At 37.8% G+C, this 19,397-nt stretch overlaps 1 protein-coding gene across 1 annotated transcript in view; it reads right to left on the bottom strand.

Annotated features, from left to right (window-relative positions):
* Positions 1–19,397, bottom strand: part of LOC120083940 (probable cytosolic oligopeptidase A) — a 65,869-nt gene that overhangs the window by 14,809 nt on the left and 31,663 nt on the right. Inside the window, 2 exon segments of the mRNA XM_039039851.1 lie at positions 2,750–2,867; positions 8,502–8,647. Coding sequence (XP_038895779.1) covers positions 2,750–2,867; positions 8,502–8,647 — 264 coding nt within the window.

The following is a 19,397-nucleotide window of genomic DNA, read 5'->3' as shown; positions in this document are numbered from 1 at the left end:
TGGGTATGGTTATGAGTGTATTGCGAGATAACCAACTATATGCCAATCAAAAGAAATCTATCTTTGGACAATGAAGAATTTAGTATTTGGGACATTGGGTTTCTACCAAAGGGGTGGAAGTTAATGGAGACAAAATACGAGCTATGATGCAAAGGCCAATCCCCAAGAATGTGACAGAATTAAGAGGATTCTTAGGCCTGACGGGATATTAATGGAAATTTGTGAAAGATTATGGAACAATTGCAACTCCACTGACTCAATTGTTGCATAAAGATGCTTTCAAATGGTCTGAAGCAGCCACAGAAGCATTCAATACTCTTAAGCAAGCGATGGTAACTCTTCCAGTATTAGCTCTCCCAAATTTTGACTTGCCTTCTGTGATTGAGACAGATGCTTCAAGAGTTGAGATGGGGGCTGTTTTTATGCAAGAGCAACGTCTGATAGCATACTTCAGTCAGGCATTATCAGTACGAGGTCAAGGGAAGTCCATATACGAACGAGAGTTGATGGTTGTGGTATTATTCATTTAGAAGTGGAGACCATATTTGTTGGGGCGAAAGTTTAGAATGATTTCGGATCAAAATGCTCTCTAGTTTTTGCTCGAACAAAGAGAAGTTCATCCTCAGTTTCAGAGATGGTTAACAAAATTGCTCGGATATGATTTTGAGATCCTATATCAACCAGGACTGAGCTGCTGATGCACTGTCAAGGATGCCCCAAATAGTGGAGCTCATGACATTAGTGACTCCTCTAATGGATGTACAAAAGGTGCAGCAAGAAGTCTTGGCAGATGAAAAGTTGCAAAAGATTGAAAGGTAGAAGATGGTCCTACGAGCGTCAATAAATTCTCATTAGAGTAGGGCAATCTATTGTATAAAGGGAGGTTAGTTATGTCGAAGATCTCATCCTTGGTTCCTACCTTATTATCCACCTTCCATGATTTGATTCTAGGGGGCATTCCGAGTTCTTACGCACCTACAAGCGAATGTCGAGCGAACTATATTGGAAAGTTATGAAAGAGGATGTCAAGGAGCATGTATCCGAATGTATGATCTGTCGATGCAATAAAAGCGAATTGGTGGCTCCAGCCATTATCTATACCGGATTGGGTATGGGAAGACATCTCTACGGATTTCGTAGAGGCTTACCAAAATCAAAAGGGAAGGATTCGTTGATGGTGGTGGTTGATAGATTGAGCAAATACGCTTATTGTCATCCTTATACAGCAAAGAAATTAGTTGAGGTTTTCATTTGGGAAGTTGTTCGATTGCACTGCTTTTCAAGGTCCATTGTGTCGGATCGCAACAAGATTTTTGCGAGTAGTTTTTGGGTGGAACTATGTGTGGTGCATGGTGTGGCCCTCGAAAGAAGCACAACCTTCCATCCTTAGACAGGTGGCCAAATGGAACGAGTTAATCGTTGTGTGGAAACATATCTCAGATGCTTTTGTAACGAATAACCGAAGTAGTGGTTCAATTGGATTCCGTGGGTTGAATACTAGTATAACACCACCTTTCACACTTCAATTGACACTACCCCCATATAATGTGGTCTTTGGTAGGCCAATTCCAGCTTTAATTTCATATGGAGATAGGAAGATATCCCATGATACTTTGGAGCAACAGTTGCTTGAGCATGACAGGGCTTGGTTGCATTGAAGGAACATCTGACATTGGCTCAAAAAAGAACGAAGAGATTTGCTGACCATCACCGAATGGAAGATCCAATTCGAGACAGATGACCTTGTCTTTCTCAAGCTTTGTCCTTATAGGCAACGAACATTAGCTCGGCGTCGATGTGAGAAGTTAGCTCCAAGTTTTTGGCCCTCATAAAGTACTGGAAACAGTGGGCACTGTGGCTTATAAGTTGGAACTGCCACCAGATGCAAAGATAATGAGGGATTAGGGAGTGGGAATTAGGCAATTGGTTAGGAAGTGGGGACCATGAAAGGTTGTTAGGCGTTTAAGAGGGGCTTTACATTTGTGGGAGGAGGTAGGATTCTGGTGATCAAGCTTTGCTTGTAGGAGAGGATTTCCAGCCCTCTTGAAAGTGTTGGTGGCTAGGTTTCCTTGTTCTTGCCATTTCCTTCTTGTTGTTGCTATTTTCCCTTGAAGTTCATAAATAATATATACCAGAGCACTGCTCTATTTTTTGGAGTTTCTTGTTGGGAATTTCTTTTTGCAAGTGGTGGATTCCTAACAGGAATATAGCATTTTGATACTCTCAGACCTTCCGTGTATTATAGAACCAAAGAATCTTTGCAACCAAGCATCTTCAATGGTTAGATCGTTTTGAGCCCGCTACATAAAAAGTTTCCTCATGGACTCTATCCAAGCCTATTGATAGATTTTCTCTTCGGATATGCATTCAAAAATTTGATGCTTTCATTTTTTTTTTTTTTTGTTACTTTAGAGTTTTTGCTCTCACTTCCTTTGGAGTTTGTATCTTTTGAGCATTAGGCTCTTTTTAATTTTTCAATAAAAAGTTTCAACTTTTTTTAAATTTAAAAATTAAAAAACTTGCTTTAAAAATAATCAACTTAACAAGATAACACGATTCTTAATAAGAATGCTCATTGGATGTCCTAAACAACTTAAAATATGGGGAAAAAATCATGCGAACTATGTTGTTTTTGACACCAAAGAAAACTATGTTGTTAAAAGACAGAATTTAAATAGATTCAACTTAAAATGTGTGAGATGAAAGCAATTGCCATAAATTAAAGATATGACACCTAAAACATCCGAACCTGACGAAGACTCAGGGAACCCGCACGGAATGTCCTTGCTGCAAGAAGTTTCAAGTACACTTCTTCAGGGAGACTTTCCCCTGTTTCATAATGCTTCGCAATGCCCATCAAAGTATCTCTGCAGAAGTTTTAAGGTTGATAAAGATGGATCCATGAGTCACCAGAAGAGTGAAAAAAAAAAAAAAGAAAAAAGAAAACTGGAAAAGATTGTGCCACATTGGCAATGACACTAAATTAGGTTATTAGCACCTAAGAAGCACGGACACTGACACAACACCAGCATAGCGACACGCCGATTTAAAAAAAGTAGGACACAGCACGTTGGGGACACGTTATTTTTTTATTAAAAAAATTAAATATATGTCGTGCAATAAACATATTGTGAAATATTCCATTTAAAGACATCATTAACAGCCATACAATTCATGAAAATGATGATAATAGATAAGATGACTAACAGTGAGAATATTTAGATCATGTAATAACCAAAAAAAACCTATAGCATAGAAAAGGGTAAAAAAAGAAGCTCCTTATCTTTGAAGACCAAGAATGGTGAGAATATTGTCCCAAAGATTCCTCTCCCTATCCGTCAAAAACCACAAGCAAAGCAGAGAACAGAAACCAAAAAAAAAAAAAAAAGAAAAAAACCCTCCTTGGGAAAGCCATGGAGTAGATTAGAGAACCAAAAAACAAGACCCTAAATTGATTAGGACTTTAAGAAATCTTGACAACCAAAATAAGACGATCACCATTAAACTATAATAGCCAAAGACCGAGTAGGAATTGCCCGCATATAAAGACCACAAACCTCAACAAGAAATTTTAGCTGGAATTAAAGGAGAAGACACAGTGTTGCTGCTGCATCAGACTGTTATAAATGACCCGTGGCTTCAGCTAAAAATAGATTATTACGAACTTATGCAAGTAAATCCCCTGGTAAAAACTCTTGTTGCCCTGGTTCCTCTATAAAAAGTTTGTCTTCCATACTGCTTGAACTTAAGTTCGATTGCCATTAGAATTACTAAAGGATAAAGTTGTTTTAAGAGAAAGGGGTTGGAAACTGTAAGGCCCCTAGTTAGGAAAATAGTAGGATTATTAGTAGAATATTAATATGGTTATTAGGAGGGCATATTACTAATTAGTTAGTAAGTTTGTTAGGGCTTTTTAGTTATAAATAGAGGGAATGGGTTGAGAGAAAGGTGTGAAGAATTTGGTCATTTCCTAATTGAAAATTTTGGGAGAGAGTAGCCCTCTCGAAAGGCTATGGTATATTGTAATTTCTTCATGGATATTGCAATATACATCTATCTTTTAATTTGTTTGTTTGTTCTTTGTTTTATTGAGTTCTCTGGTTAAGAGATATCCTAACAAATTGGTATCAGAGCTATTTTTTCTTGGGAGTATTGTTTCTACTATGGATCGAGGTCAGAGGCTAGAATCGGGGTTGTTGGAGATACAAGAAGAAATGAAGGCAATACAACAAAGAATCAAGGAGTCTCAGCAAAGAGACAGAGAAAGAAAAGAAAGGAGAGTAGCAGCTATCGAGGCAGAGAAAGAAGAATTGACAAAGAAAAGGTCAAAAAAGCTAGAAATAGTTGTTGCTGGAGTTGAACCTGAAATTCCCACTGGGCTTCCGATGGAATGCTTATTTGTGAAGGGATCTTCCCGAGTGTTAAAAGGCATTGATGAAGGAATGGTGCTAGTTCCAGCAAGTTTCGTTGAGAGAAAATGGACACCAAAGATAGAAGAGATGCAACCGAGAGAAACAAAACGAAAAAAAGAGGAAGGTAATGAGCGGCTCCATAGCAGAGAAGAAAAAGAGGGAAAAAAATGAGGAGTCAAAAATGGAGAAATCGGAGAAGAGAAACTTGATTGTTTGTGTCCATCGTCGGAGGCAAGAGGCAAAATGGTTGGAGACAAGGACTTGATGGAAGTGGAAACGCCGATCAAATGGAGTAGAAGCAACAAAGAGACGAAGTGATGAGCGAAGGAAAAACGTTCAAACAATGGAGAAGGTAAAAGTTGTTGAGAAAAGGAATGAGATAAAGAGAAGAATACCAATGGTAAAACGTTGAGACAGTCGAAAGAAGAAACGACGAACGTCAACATGGTCGGAGATGGAGTTGCAGGAAAGGTGTCGTTGTAAGCTTTAGGAAGAGGCTATAAGGAAATTGGAGATTGATAGCCAAGAAGAAACCATCCACAATGGTCAGCGACAATTCCTGGTGTGGCCGAAAATGAAAACTAGATTGAAGAAAAAGTTTTTGTGCAAAGAAGCATTGGTTGGTTGGCCGCAAGGGGGAAAGAAGATGCGGGAAGTTCATAGGCTGCGATGGCGAAAAGTCCAGTGGACTGAATCATTGTTGATCATGTCAAGAGGAGATGATCGGAGGTCGATGTGACTGCCGCTGGTTATGGCAGTCGAGGCCAAGTGACAATGGTTGAAAGGGCTGGAAATGGCAGAATAAGTATGGTTACGGTGGTCGGAGAAGAAGGCTTGGGGGAGGGGTGATTTCCGTGAAAAGGAAGAAAAAAATCTTCCAACCCATGTGAAGTGTCAAGAGGTAGGGCCACTAATTAGAAAAAGTTGCAAGGGTAGGAAATGGGAGAATAAAAGGTGGGGCCAGTAATTAGAATATAATCCCCACTAATTAGAAAAACACAGTAGTCTTTTCTTAAATTACAATATACCAAAGCCTTTCGAATCGTTCTCCTACCACAACGGACATCATCCAACTGCGGCTGCCAGCCGCGCCACCAACTTCTTTCCCCACCTGCTGTCAAGCTTCCCTCAACATGTGCCGCCTAGTCATGCAAATCCAGGTTCGATGGGTCTGTCTCTGATAGTTTTTCAACAACAGTTGGATAATCTTCAGACAAGTTTTCAACAACAAATTGCCATCCTTGGGGCAGCCCTTGGCGCTTCCACAAACTTCCAATCTAGTCCAGTTAATTTTGATATCTCTTCCAGTCTACCGATGTATCAGGAGAATCCGATAACCTCTTTCCCTACTTTAGCTACTGCAAACTATTTGTCTGGATCTACTGGAAATTCCACAGGGCTCATTGCTAGAGAAAAGTTGAATGGCCAGAATTATTTCTCCGGATCTCAGTCCATTAAAATGGCCCTCGAGGGGCGTCACAAGTTTGGGTATCTAACTGGTAAGATACCAAGGCCTAGGTCAGGGGATCCTCAAGAGCGCATTGGGAGAGACTCCCTGCTTCAATCATTGCTAATTAATAGTATGGAACCTCAAATAGGAAAACCATTATTGTATGCTATGACTGCTCGGGATATCTAGGATGCAGCTTAAAAATTATACTCTAAAAGGAAGACTGCATCCCGTTTATACACTCTGCGTAAACAGGTTCACGAGTGCAAATAGGGAACGATGGATGTTACTTCCTACATTAATAAGTTGTCTCTAATCTAGCAAGAGATGGATCTGTATCGTGAAATTATCTGGGATTGTCCTTGTGGAGGTGTCCAGTATTCGAGAATTGAGGAAATTGATCGTGTTTATGATTTTCTTGTTGGTCTGAACTCCAAGTTTGATGCAGTGCGAGTCCGTAAACCAAGACAAAGACCAATACCCTCTCTTATGGAAGTGTGTTCTGAGGTTTGTCTAAAGGAAGACAGATCTAGTACTATGAACAAGACTATTGTATCTACTCCTGATTCTGCTGCTTTCAGTGCAAAATTATTTGGTTTTGATGGTGATAAGCAAAATGGAAAACAGACTCCTATTTGTGAACATTGCAAGAAACTTTGGCATACAAAGGATCAGTGCTGGTGGCCACCGAATGGCAGACGTCATCCTTTGAATGACAAGCTCAATCCTGGTTGGGCTCTTGTAAATGAATTTGCGAGTGCTGCCTCCCAGTCACAACCTCAAGTGAATTGCCAGAATGACCATGGTGATGTTGGGGCCGTTGGGGCTCTTGCCCAATCAAGTACTTCTCAGTCCTTAAGTCTCCTCGGTGTAAATGGTAAGAAACCATGAATACTTGATTCAGGGGCTACAGATCATTTGACTGTATCGTCTGATAATTTTCTTTCATATCTTCCGAGTGCTAGTAATGAAAAGATTTGGATTGCATATGGGTCTTTTGCTTCTATTGCGAGCAAGGATCATATTTCTCCTTTTGATAGTTTAACTTTACAGAATGTGTTGCATGTACCCAAAATATCTTACAATTTACTATCTATTAGTAAGATAACTAGAGATCTGAATTGTCAAGTTGCCTTCTCACCGGACAATGTTTTCTTCCAAGACTTGAACTCGGAAAAGACGATTGGCACTGTCCGACACAATAGGGAACTCTATTTCCTTGATGATGATGCTTCCTTTAGGAATTGTTATAGGACTAGTTTGTTGTCTTCTTATTTTTCAACTTCAGAAAAAGATTGTATATTGTGGCATTTTCGCCTTGGTCACCCAAATTTCCAATATATGAAATATTTATATCCTCATTTATTCAATAAAGTTGATATCTCTTCTCTATCTTGTGATGTGTGCATTCATGCAAAACAGCATAGGGTCACCTTTCCGTCTCAACCATATAAATCTTTTCAACCCTTCACCCTTGTTCATAGTGATGTTTGGGGTCCCTCAAGTATTACCACAGCTTCGGGGAAACGTTGGTTTGAGACCTTTATTGATGATCATACCCGTCTTACATGGGTTTTTCTCCTCACTGATAAATCTGAGGTTTCATCGATATTTCAACAATTTTACACAACTATTGAGACTCAATTCAACACCAAAATTGCTATTCTTCGTAGTGATAATGGTCGTGAGTTCCTTAGTAATACCCTTCGTGAGATTCTATCTTCTAAAGGCATTGTCCACAAAATACTTCAACCAGCGAACCTTCAATCCTAGTCGGAACTTGTCCTTCCCAAGGCCAAACAAAACATTCAAAATGCCAACCAAAAGATGATCTTAATTTAGATAAACGACACTAAATCTTTCTTCACTTTTGAAAGAATGAATGAATTGGATTTTGCTTTAATCAACCATAGCACATTTAAAATAACGAAGGAGAGGAGCTACAAAGAAACGTGTTCAGTACTTCCAATTTCTAAACTGGAGAGGGCCACCAAAATCTAAGGTGAATGCAGACCGATGGAAGGCAGTGAAGAGATGCGGTTGAAACCGACGAGGAACGATAGTCAAAAGCAACAACGTTGGACAAATACAGAAGGTATGTCCAGAAATTGCAGAAGAAAAGGAAAAGTCTGAGGGAGGAATTTTAGCAAGTAACAAAAAGTGGCAGTCGAAAGGCAACAACGAGCAGTGGAGGCAATGGTGATGGCAGAAAGCCTGCTAGGCAAAGGGTTGCGTATGGACTGCAGAAGACAAGGAAAAACAAGAGAGAAAGCTGAATAAAAACTTCTTCTCTAGGGCTTTTCAAGGCGAACTAGAAGGGGTTGTGAACATCAAACAATTGGCAAGGCGAACAAACGAAGGGCAGCAATTGGCAACAAATTGCAGCAAGTTGAGGATAGACAAAGAAGTCTAGGGTTTTTTCTCTCTCATGTACTCTTTTCTTCATCAACAAAATGATTTGTTTCATTTCGAAAATAAATAAACTTCCCTTTGGATTACACCACTCAGACCCAAAAAAAAAAAAAAAAAAAGGTCACTTTTCTGAGGACTCTTAAAAAAATGTAACCAAGGTAACATTTTTCCTTATAAAAATTTATGATACAAGAACAAACAAACAACAAAACTTGGAACCAAATTACCTATGATAACACCAGTTTTCCATGAACTGAGATGGCAATTCAACAGCATCCCATTCTATCCCACGAATACCAGCAACTAAACCTTCATCTTGTTTTGTCAACATATGCTGGAGTGCATGACCAAATTCATGGAATACTGTCTCTACCTGTAAAGGACGTCAAAGCACTTTGAAGGAATAACAAGGCTGCTTGAATAACATTATAGATCCTCTTTTTTAATGAGAAATGACACTTTCAAACAATTTAGATTCATTGGAAGAATATATATCTTATCTGGTGTAACCGAATCTCGGAAATTTCTTGGAAAAGGTTACATTAATCAACAAATACGAATACAAGTCTTTTATACCCATAAAAAAAGACATGGCAATTTGGAAATTAAAGAATAACTACCAAACAACAAACCAAAATCCCGCCAATTAACCAAAGTCAAGCAGCTTGTTGCCTGTAAAAACGGATACCAACCGCACAAACAAGCTTGAATACAAATAGAAGCCCAATAATTATTGAAGCCTGACTCCACATAAACATCGGTGCCCACATGCTTGTGAAAATCTAGATTAAGGCAAATAAAAGCCTAATATACTCCTATGTCAAGCTTGTTGACTGTACAACAAGCTTTGAAGAAAGCACCCCAAGGACGTCTATAGAGGCCAATGGTTTTTTTTGGGTATGTAATCCATTTCTCCTTGAAAAAGTACAAGCAATAACCTCTCCACAAGCTATACTATATCCCCCCTTCATGAATCTCTGTCCCCATTTAGCTAGAAGGCCTATACATATGTATATATATATATTTGAAATGGAACCAAGCCTCTTCATTAATAAAATGAAATGAGACTAATGTTCAAAGTACAAGAGAGTTATACAAAGAGCAAAAAGACCTAAGGATCAGGAGGCGCACCCAAGCATCTCAACTAGGTTGACACCCCTTAGCACCCTCGTCATATCCATACAATCTATCACCAAGATTCAATTCAACAAAGTCTAAAAATTAAGCCCAAACAAAAGAATAATAAAAATGGACTGTTACAACCGCAAGCCAATACAAATTAAAGACTAGACCAAAGAACAAAACAAATACAAAAGGAAGTCAAAACTGCTAGCAATCTGGGAAAATGAAGGCCGACCAATTTATGCATAAGTCCTGAATACAATAGTCTTCAAAATCCTAGCACAATGTGCACCTAGAGGAAGCATTTCTATGTGTCGTTTCAAAACGATCCAACTGCCTGATTCTTTGTCATGGAACACCCTTTGGTTTCTTTCAAAACCACAATTCAGCAAGAAAAGCCTTAGCCATATTGACCCAAATTAACCTAGGGCACTTCTTAAGAAAGGACCAAATAAAATCTGCTGAACGTTATTTCTAAAAGTATCTTTATACACCCAAGCAACATTAAGGAGAAAAATCTCCACCAACAGTTGGCTGAATATGTGCAATCAAAGAATAAATACTGCAAGTCTTCGCCTTCCTTCTTAAACAAGGGCATATGGAAGGTGACAAACAACTCAAAGGGAACTTTCTTTGCATGACTGAGTAGTTCAGAAAGCCGAATGTCACAGTCCACACTAGGATATTTACTTGCCTCGGGCTTTTAGACTTCCATGATGCCTTATATAGACATTTATCCATAAGGGACGAAGGGGATAAGTGAGCAGTAGGGGATTTTATAGAAAAATTACTGGATACTTCTAGGGACCATGTTCTTTTATCAAAATTTTCCAAAACCCTCCGATCTGAAATTTGAGCAAACAAATTTTGAAAGTCTATTAGACGATGAAAAATAATAGACATAGACCATGAAGACAGCATGTGATCCCAATGTGTTGCTATGGATCCCTTTGGTAATAATAATGCAATCTTAAACAATCTTGGAAAACGGAGTTTTAAAGGAAGGACATCAACCCACAGGTCAGTCCAAAAAGCAATTTTAGCACCATTTCCAAGTTTAAAAGGAGCCAATACTTCCATTTTCAGCCAAGTTCTAGAAATGCTAATCCAAGGGCTTCTCAAGCTATTGTCGCTCTTCCCTGCCATGTGCCTATTAAAGGAGTCTTTTCCATGAATGCTTCTAACGACCTGTCTCCATAAAGAATCTTCTTCCTCCCTGAACCACCAGCCCCATTTAGCTAGTAAAGCCAAATTCTTAGCTTTGAGATCACCCAAACCGAGACCTCCATCTATCTGTGATCGTGTAACAATCAGCAGATGGTTTATTTTGCTTCCCTTATGTCCTTCCCAAAAGAAGTTTCGCATAGTTCTTTCTAATGAAAGAATAATCTTGTCAACTCGATTGTTTTTTTCAATTTTGCTAGCATACAGTTATCATATTTACAAAAAAGAAGAGTGTCGCCTGCAAATTGGAAGATGGGTATATGAATCTCCTCCTTTCCTACTAGAAATCCTTCATACATTCCGTTCCCATGGAGCTTATCTAGAAGACCTCTTCACTAACTAGAAGGAAGAGGAAGAGGGATAAGGGGTAGAGAATACGTCCTTGTGGCCTTCCATTAATGAATATTGAAAATATGGGATTTTTTATACAGCCCATAATCCAAGAAATCCAAATTGGATCAAATTTTTTAGAACACATTACTTTTTCTAAGAAACCCCAATCAACATGGTCGAAAGCTTTTTCCAGATCAAGTTTGAGAATCCACCCTTTTTTCCTCTTAGCTCGGTATTCTTCCACCACCTCATTTGCAATCAACACTGGATCTAATATTTGTCTACCCTCGATAAAAGCATTATGAGATGGGGCAATTATTGTGTGCATAACTTTTTTCAATCTTTCCGCGAGGACCTTAGCAATTACCTTGTAAGTTAAGGTAGTAAGGCTGATTGGTCTAAAATCACACTCTTTCTTTTGAATCAAGCATAGAAATTTTCTTGGGTACATGCATTTAGTCTTCCATTCTCATAAAAGTCATCGAATAACTCTTTGAACTTATCTTTCACCAAATACCAAAACCTGACGAGGAACTCAACTGTAAAACCATCTGGACCCGGGGCTTTACACTTGCCAAGTGACTTTAAAGCCAAACAAATTTCTACTTTTGAAAAACGAGCAATAAGCGAGGCATTCTGAATTGGGGTAACCCATGGCCAATCAAAAATTAAAGAAATATATCGAGTTCCAGGGATGCTTGTGTAAAAAGTATCATAAAAACCCATAATAGGGTTTTCAATTTCACGGAACGATTTGGTTGGCAACCTTTGATCTAATCAATTTTATAATTAGATTTTTCCTCTTTTTTGCTGCCAAGAAACAGTGAAAAAAACTGGAGTTTTCATCTCCCACCTTCAGCCAATTTAATTTGCTTTTCTATATTAAATTCATTTCTTCCAATCTGTATAAATTCAACAATTCAGCTTTCAGGGATGTAATGTGATCAGCTTTCTTGGATTGCTCTGAAGCTCGTATTGAAGTTCAAAGAAATTTGTGTGGTTTTCTCCCAGCTGAAATTGAAGTATGGCGCCTTGATCAATCACCTTTTGTCGTTTATTCATGGAGGAGGAAATAATAGAGTTTCAAGGACTGTTGGCTAGCTTTCAAATAGGAAAGTGATAGATGATTTTGATAGAAGATCATGGTCATTGGAGGATAATGGGAATTTTTCAGTCAAATCTCTATTCAAACATTTATCTCCCTCCTCCCCGATGGATAAATTGATCTATAAGGCCTTATGGAAGTCCAACTGCCCTAAGCGAGTTAACATTCTGGCGTGGATAATGATATATGGCCACCTAAATGTTTTTTCAATAATGCAACAAAAACTGCCTGTTAGTTGTCTTTCTCCATCCATTTTTCTGTTATGTAAACAGCATGAAGAAGACCTACATCTTTTCTTCACTTGCCCTTACTCAGAAAGTTGTTGGTGGAAACTGTTCACAATATTCAGCTTATCATGGGCTTTTAGCAACGACTTTAGAGGAAATTTACAGCAGCTCCTTTTGGTCTACAACTAAATAGAAATGCTCGATTGATTTGAATCAACACGGTTAAGGCTTTGCTGAATGAGATATTGCTTGAAAGAAATCAAAGAATGTTCCATGACAGACCCCTTTGTTGGTTGGATCAATTTGAGCTTGCCCATAGGAATGCCTCTTCGTGGTGCATACTGTCAAAGTAATTTGAAGACTATTCTACTCAGGATTTTTTGCTTAAATTGGAGATCATTCATCTTTCCAGCCCAATAATGAAGTCACAGACTGATTTTTTTAGTATTCTTTAGTATTCTGGTTGCGGTATTTCTGGTTTTTATGGTTGTATTTCTGGTTTTAGTTTGTCTTTTTGCATGAAAGATGTCTATCTTGTTTCTATAATTCCTCACTGTGTGGGCTATGTTTTAACATGGGTGCTAAAGGGGTGTCAACCTAGTTGAGATGTTTAGGTGCGCCTCCTGATCCATAGGTCTTATATTTCTTACTCTAGGTACATCTCTTTTGTTTTTTTGGGCATTTTTCTCATTTTATTATATTAATAAAGAGATTCGTACCCATTTCAAAAAAAAAAAGTTAAAGAGAAGACTAATGTTAATTTTCGCCTTAGATTTGGTGATATTTATTCATTAGATCCTCTTAGTATCCTTCAAAGCGAGTTATTTTTTAAGATTGTTCTAATCTTTGGATATTGCAAGATTGATTGAAGTTAAGCGTGACGAAGAAGTTTTTGAGGTTTCTAATTCTATTGAAGAGGGTGTTCTCATTCTATTAGGCAAGGAAACCAGTTTTGCTCTAGCATCGAATGAGTTGGATCGGCTTCCTCTAAGAAGCCTTTAATATTCCTATGGAAAACGTAGTTTACTCCATAGCCTGTCAACTTAGATAGTAAAGAGGACGTGAACATGGAATGTTCTCCATTTTCTTATTATCCTCTTTCTTACCATCGGAACAAAAAAGAAGTCATCCACAAAGGAACATTTTGAGATCAATTCAGATGTTTCGGAGAAGTCATGTACACGTCTAATATTACCTGATTCACAACCAGCAGACAATCCACATCCTTTGCCTTATAGTTCGAACTTCAGCCAATCAATCATTAAAGTTCCAGGTTCAAATATTACTTTTGTAAAAGGAGTCTATAACCATCCACCTTCCAAAGACACTCACTTTGGTTATGATTCTGATGGAGACTCATATGTTAGTTTAAGTAGTGAGGATATTTTGGATTCTCAAGCACAAGATGATTTTGTTGAGAGACTCCAGAGGTTTACTTTGCATATGGTTTTGATACTTTGTTTGAGAAGGGTGAAAATATTCAAGCAAAATTCCTACCAAGTTTTCCGATTTGATTGGAAAATGTGGTTTTCAGATGGAATTAATTCCTCCTCATTCTCCTTCAGTTAAATCATAGTTTAGTGATTTTGTCCAAGAATTGAAGTTTTTTTGCGCTTTTCTCATGTTTATGAGCCTAAGCCTTATGGTTTTGTCCGAAGCTGCGTTTTTCTCCTAATAATTGTATTCTTGGAAGAGACAGTTTAGAAGCTAGTTTGTTTTGTGGTTTGATTCTCGCACTTCCAGCCTTATTGGTCTTCTCACATTGTCGGCTCATTGACTGCTATCGACTTCGGCTTTTTAGTTTATGTGCTCTCTAGTATTGCTTTCCTTTTTGGAGCTAGTTTGTTAAGTTTTAAGAGTTTGCATATTGATGTATCCTCCTCTTTTTATCCTATTAGTCCTTTTTTCCTCCTTTTATTTTTTTGCAATTTCTCTATTCTCTTTAAGGTTATTGTATCATTGAGCATTAGACTCTTTTCATTTTATCAATGAAAAGTTATGTTTCCTTTAGAAAAAAAAAATGTGATCAACCTCAATTGGATTCAAGCCTATGGTTTCTGCCACAGTATCACCCTTCGCTTTTTCTTCTAACAATTCCTCTTCTTTTCTTTTTTGCATCTCCTGGAGTTCAACAAACCACGCCTTTATTGCAACTCTCACATTTCTCAATTTTGCACTAATGACAAAACAAGTCCATCCATTTGTACTACTGTTTCTCCATGAATTTTCAATAATCCTGATGCAGTCCTTATTTAAGGACCAACTATTGCAAAATCTGAAAGGAGAGGATCCCCAAAAGATTGATCCTGCTTCAATTAACAAAGGGAAGTGATCTGAAAAATTATGAATTTGTCGTGTAACTCTTGTGTTGTCAAAATTTTCGTCCCACTCTTTGTTTATAAAGAAACGATCTATTAGTGATTTAGAGGTTGAGCTATCGTTTCTAGACCAAGTATACCTTCCATTTGATAAGGGAATTTCTACCAAATTGGCCGATTCTATGAATTTATTAAAATGTCGCATCCCTTTGGTAATTCTTCCAAAAAGAAAACGTTCATGTGCCCATCTAGTGATGTTGAAATCTCCACCAACACACCATGTCTCTGTGCAATAGTCCGAAAGGGAAGTTAATTTAGGCCATACGAACATCCTTCTTTGTAGTTATTCGGCCCATATACATTTGAAATCCAGCAGGTTCCCTTGCAAATTGTGATACATTTGACATACCTTTGAAAGTTTCAATAACCACTATCTTGCTTTTATCCCACATAGACAAAATTCCTCCAGATTTTCCAAAGGATTCCACAAATTCCCATCCTATATCGTTAGAGCTCCACAACGATTTAATAAAGGCTACATCAAACTCCTCTTTCTTTGACTCCTGAATTAAAACTAAATTCGGATTGTGCTTTTTAAGAAACCTTTTAAGAGCTAATCGTTTGGACAAATCTTTAATACCCCTCGTATTCCAGGACACAATCTTCATTTGAATGCTGTCAAACAAAACACTGCAAGTACCGATAAGAGAGAAAGAGAATCAAATCAAGGTTATTCCACAATCCTTGACAATGGAGATCAAATGTGCTAGTAGTCCTGATGGATGTAGTGGGGAAAACATGAAGAATCCTGCTCTGTTTCATTCAATTCAGCCTCATTCACAAAAAGAGCTTGTAGATCCGAGGCGCATAAATCTTGCACAATGTCCTCTTGAACAATACCGTTCTCCAAACCTTCAGAATCTTCACTACTAACACTAATTGGAGATTCAATATCTTATTCACATTTTTCTTTTTTTAGAGGAATCCGGAGGAGAGCAAGGTGTACCCCTCAAAAAATTAATTTTCGAGTATGGAATGGTGAACACAGAGTGACTGAACTGTTTAGAAGGAGGAGAGTGCTAACTGACCTTTTAGATGAAGAGGGAGCTAGTACTTGTGTGAAACAATTCTTCAACAAATCAGGATTATTTTCTGTTATCCTTGGTCTGAAAAGATTCGAACTCTATTGCCCTTGGCCGATTGTGGATCCATTTGATCTTAAAACACTGAGACAGCAGCTTTCCAATAATTTCGAATTAACTATTGCTGTCCAAGAATTGATGAAGGAGGTTTGTTTTTTAGCAAAATGTTCGGGGAAAGGCTTCCATAGATTGGAACGTTTCGACCGTAAAGCAAAGGGAGTAGAGAGATTACTAGATTTACTACTAGAAGATAGTTTTCTACCATCTGAAAAGAAAGAAAAGCTGCTTGAGGTCTCTATCTTTTGAGAAATCCCAAGGGAAATAACTTGTGTCTCTTCATGAATCAATTTCTCTTTACTAATGCTGGTGTGTGTCAATTGGACTACCGTTTTAGAATGCTCACCACTGTCATCAATGGTCTTCTCTTCCCTCCTTAAATGTGCCTCTTCGTTTGCCTTAATTGTGCTTACACTATCATTTTTGGCATCAGTAAAGGACTTCTCTTCCCTCCTTAAATGTGTCTCTTCGTCTGTCTTAATTATGTTTTCACTATCATTTTTGGCCTCCGTACACGATTTATCTAAAACTCTCTCTTCTCTCAGTGAATGCAACTCTTCACGTTCCTCTGATGTGTTCACACCAGCTGCCATCGAAGAATGCTTGACTGGCGAGGAAGGCTTTAATGTCAGTAAGAAATCCTTCTTCAGGGTCGCATTAGGATTCCTTGAAAATTCTGGCTTGGATTGTGGGAATACAAGGAAAGACCATCCTGGTTTCAAAACTTCAAGTTCAACGCCTTCATCCTGCAAAGCTTGATTCAGATGAGCTAAATCAATTGGATTTGAAAAATTGTTAACGAATAAATCACCATGAGTCAATGTGAGAGCATCAACAAACTTAATATCACCAAAATTCAAAAAGATATTGCCACGTTTTTCATCTTTAATCTCAATAGTCACCGACATGAATCCAAAAAGATTTTTTCTAACTTGAATTTTTGCTTCCGAGCAATTTGTCAGATTAAGAATTTCAACTGCAATACTTTCGAGGCCTCCAAAATAAGCTCCAATTGCTTCAAAAGTGCTTCTTCCCAGTCTAATGGAAGATTTTTTATCGATAGCCAGCCCCCAAATCCTTTCATAACCGAAGGTCTACCGTGCCTTAACTTGTTCCATTTTTCAAATAGCAAATGAAAAGGGCTAATAGCCTGCCATTTACCAGAAGCAGCAATCAAATCTTCCAGACTTCCTTGGTCAACTTTAATTAGAGCATTGTCAGCAAACAGGGAGTTGATGATGACATTAGTATGGAAAAATTCTTTCAGTACTTCTGTTATCTCCTTCCATTCATTGAACACAAATAACCTTGAAATGATCCATAAGTTGTTAAAATCTTCTTTAAAAACGTCATAATTCTTTTGAAACCAGAAAGAATTCTTGCTTTATTTTACCATCGATAAAACAGGGGACTGCGTCTTCTTGTTCGAGCTCTAATTTGACGATGATGAAATAGAGGATTGAAAGCTTCTTTTCCTTTTACCATGTCTGCAAAACTCGATTCATATTTCCTTTGGATAATTAACTCAGGGAGAGCCGTGGTGGAATGAAAATCTTCTAAAAGTGGTTTCTTTGTAGCTGACGTTCAATAAACGTTTCTTTAAGAAACCTTTAAGCATTCCGAGAAAGGAATGCCACCCCTTCTACAAAGGCACCTCTGGAACATAAATATAACATCGACCGCCTGTGGAAGGCCAGACGACTAATCTCAATACTCAACCAGAAGTATCTTTAAATTTGAACAGCCCCGTGGCTCCTGAATTATCTCGGCCGTTTTTTAGAAGGAAAAAACGATTACTTGACCCAAGAGGAGTTCTGAAATTTGCTCCACGAATCGGCAAAGCTGAATCTTTCATAGGGGGAGAACTTTGCAAGCATCCATATCCTCGATGTAGAACTAATCGAGATTCAAACCAAATACAAAAGAAATATCCATTCACTTTGCAACTTTCTACTTCCATAATGTGGCTGATTAGATACGTAAGACGCCGGCAGAAAAAGAGTATATATATATTTCAAGGTTCCTCATGTCAAGACCAATGTTTTTTAAAGCTCAAGGTGCAAAAAAAGTGTCGTTTTTTTAGGTGCACTATATATAAAATTCTACATGAGAAAAGAAACATAGTTGAAGTGGAAATATGAAAAAAAAAACCCTAAACACACGGAATTTTGCATTTAACCTTAGTAAATTTTGTTCTTTTCAGTTAATAAAGAAGGAAAAACCCTAATTATTAGTATTTCTTAAAAATTATGAAGAAACCCCAAGGCCTTAGTAAATTTTGTTCTTTTCAGTTAATAAAGAAGGAAAAACCCTAATTATTAGTATTTCTTAAAAATTATGAAAAACCCCAAGGCCTAGGGCTTTCGGCCTTGGGGCTTCACAAAAGGCGTGTGCCTAATGTGCACCTTATTTTGTGTGCCTCACCTTTGCTAGACCTATGCTTAGGTGTGCGCTTGGGAGGGCTTTTAAAAACATTAGTCAAGGCCACATTTGGAAATCAGAAGGGAGGTAGCTTCTCCCTAATCTTGAACCAATCATCATGAAAATTTTGTTGAATTAAAAGAGTGGTCCCACATTTTTTTTCGAAACGGAACAAAAATCTCATTGAAATAATGAAAAGAGACTACTACTTCAAAATACAAGGTCTTCAAATAGAAGACAGAAATAAAAGACAAACCAAACCAAGATAAATCAAGCCAAACACAGAGAAACAACAAACCAAGAGAATGGACAAAAAAGATCAAAAAACTCTTTTAAAAAAACCATTATTAGATGGAGACGGGACCGTGCAAATTGGACTTGAAAAACTCAAACACCTCGAACAATTCATAAAAAATGCAAATAACTCTAAACAAACAAGGTGAACGCCCTTATACTATCGCTCCTTGAGAACTAAAAGGAATTGCCAGAAACTAAAGACTACAAGCCTTATCCAAAGAAATGAACTTGTTTGGAACCAAAGAAGCCATGTCAACATTCTTGTGTGGATAATGATATTTGGCCACCTAAATGTTTCTTCAATAATGCAACATAAGAGGCCTGCTAGTTCTCTCTCCATCCATTTGTCCGTTATGCAAACAGCATGAAGAAGACCCACAAGAATGGCCTTCGATTTTGTGGGATCTTTGGGATGGGAGAAACAACAAAGTGTTTCGTGGAGTGGAGAGAGACCATGGTGAAGTTTGGTCTTTGGTGCAGTTTCATGTCTCTCTTTGGGCTTCGGTTTCGAAGACCTTTCGTAATTATTTCCGAGGTAATATTTCTCTTAGTTGGAAACGTTTTACCTAGGGGGTTTTATGGGCTTGGTGTTTTTGTATGCCTTTATATTCTTTCATGTTTTCTCAATGAAAGCAGTTGTTTAAATAAAAAATTTTAAAAACAAAAAACAAAAAAAACTGAACAAAAATAAAATGGATTTGAAATTCAAATCCACTACTTCCTTTTCCTTTCTAACCCAAGAAGACCCTTCAACAAGGGAAGTTCATGTTACTTTCATCTGATGGGAAGAAGCAATTTCCAAAGGCAACTTACTTTCGAGAGTTGAAAGGAAATCAAATACCATTTCCCAATACACCAACCAACCTTTTTTGTCAAA

The sequence above is a fragment of the Benincasa hispida genome, chromosome 1 (assembly GCF_009727055.1).
Source record: "Benincasa hispida cultivar B227 chromosome 1, ASM972705v1, whole genome shotgun sequence".
Lineage (NCBI taxonomy): Eukaryota > Viridiplantae > Streptophyta > Magnoliopsida > Cucurbitales > Cucurbitaceae > Benincasa > Benincasa hispida.
Note: the sequence above shows the minus strand (reverse complement) of the source record. Positions and strands in the feature narration are given on the sequence as shown.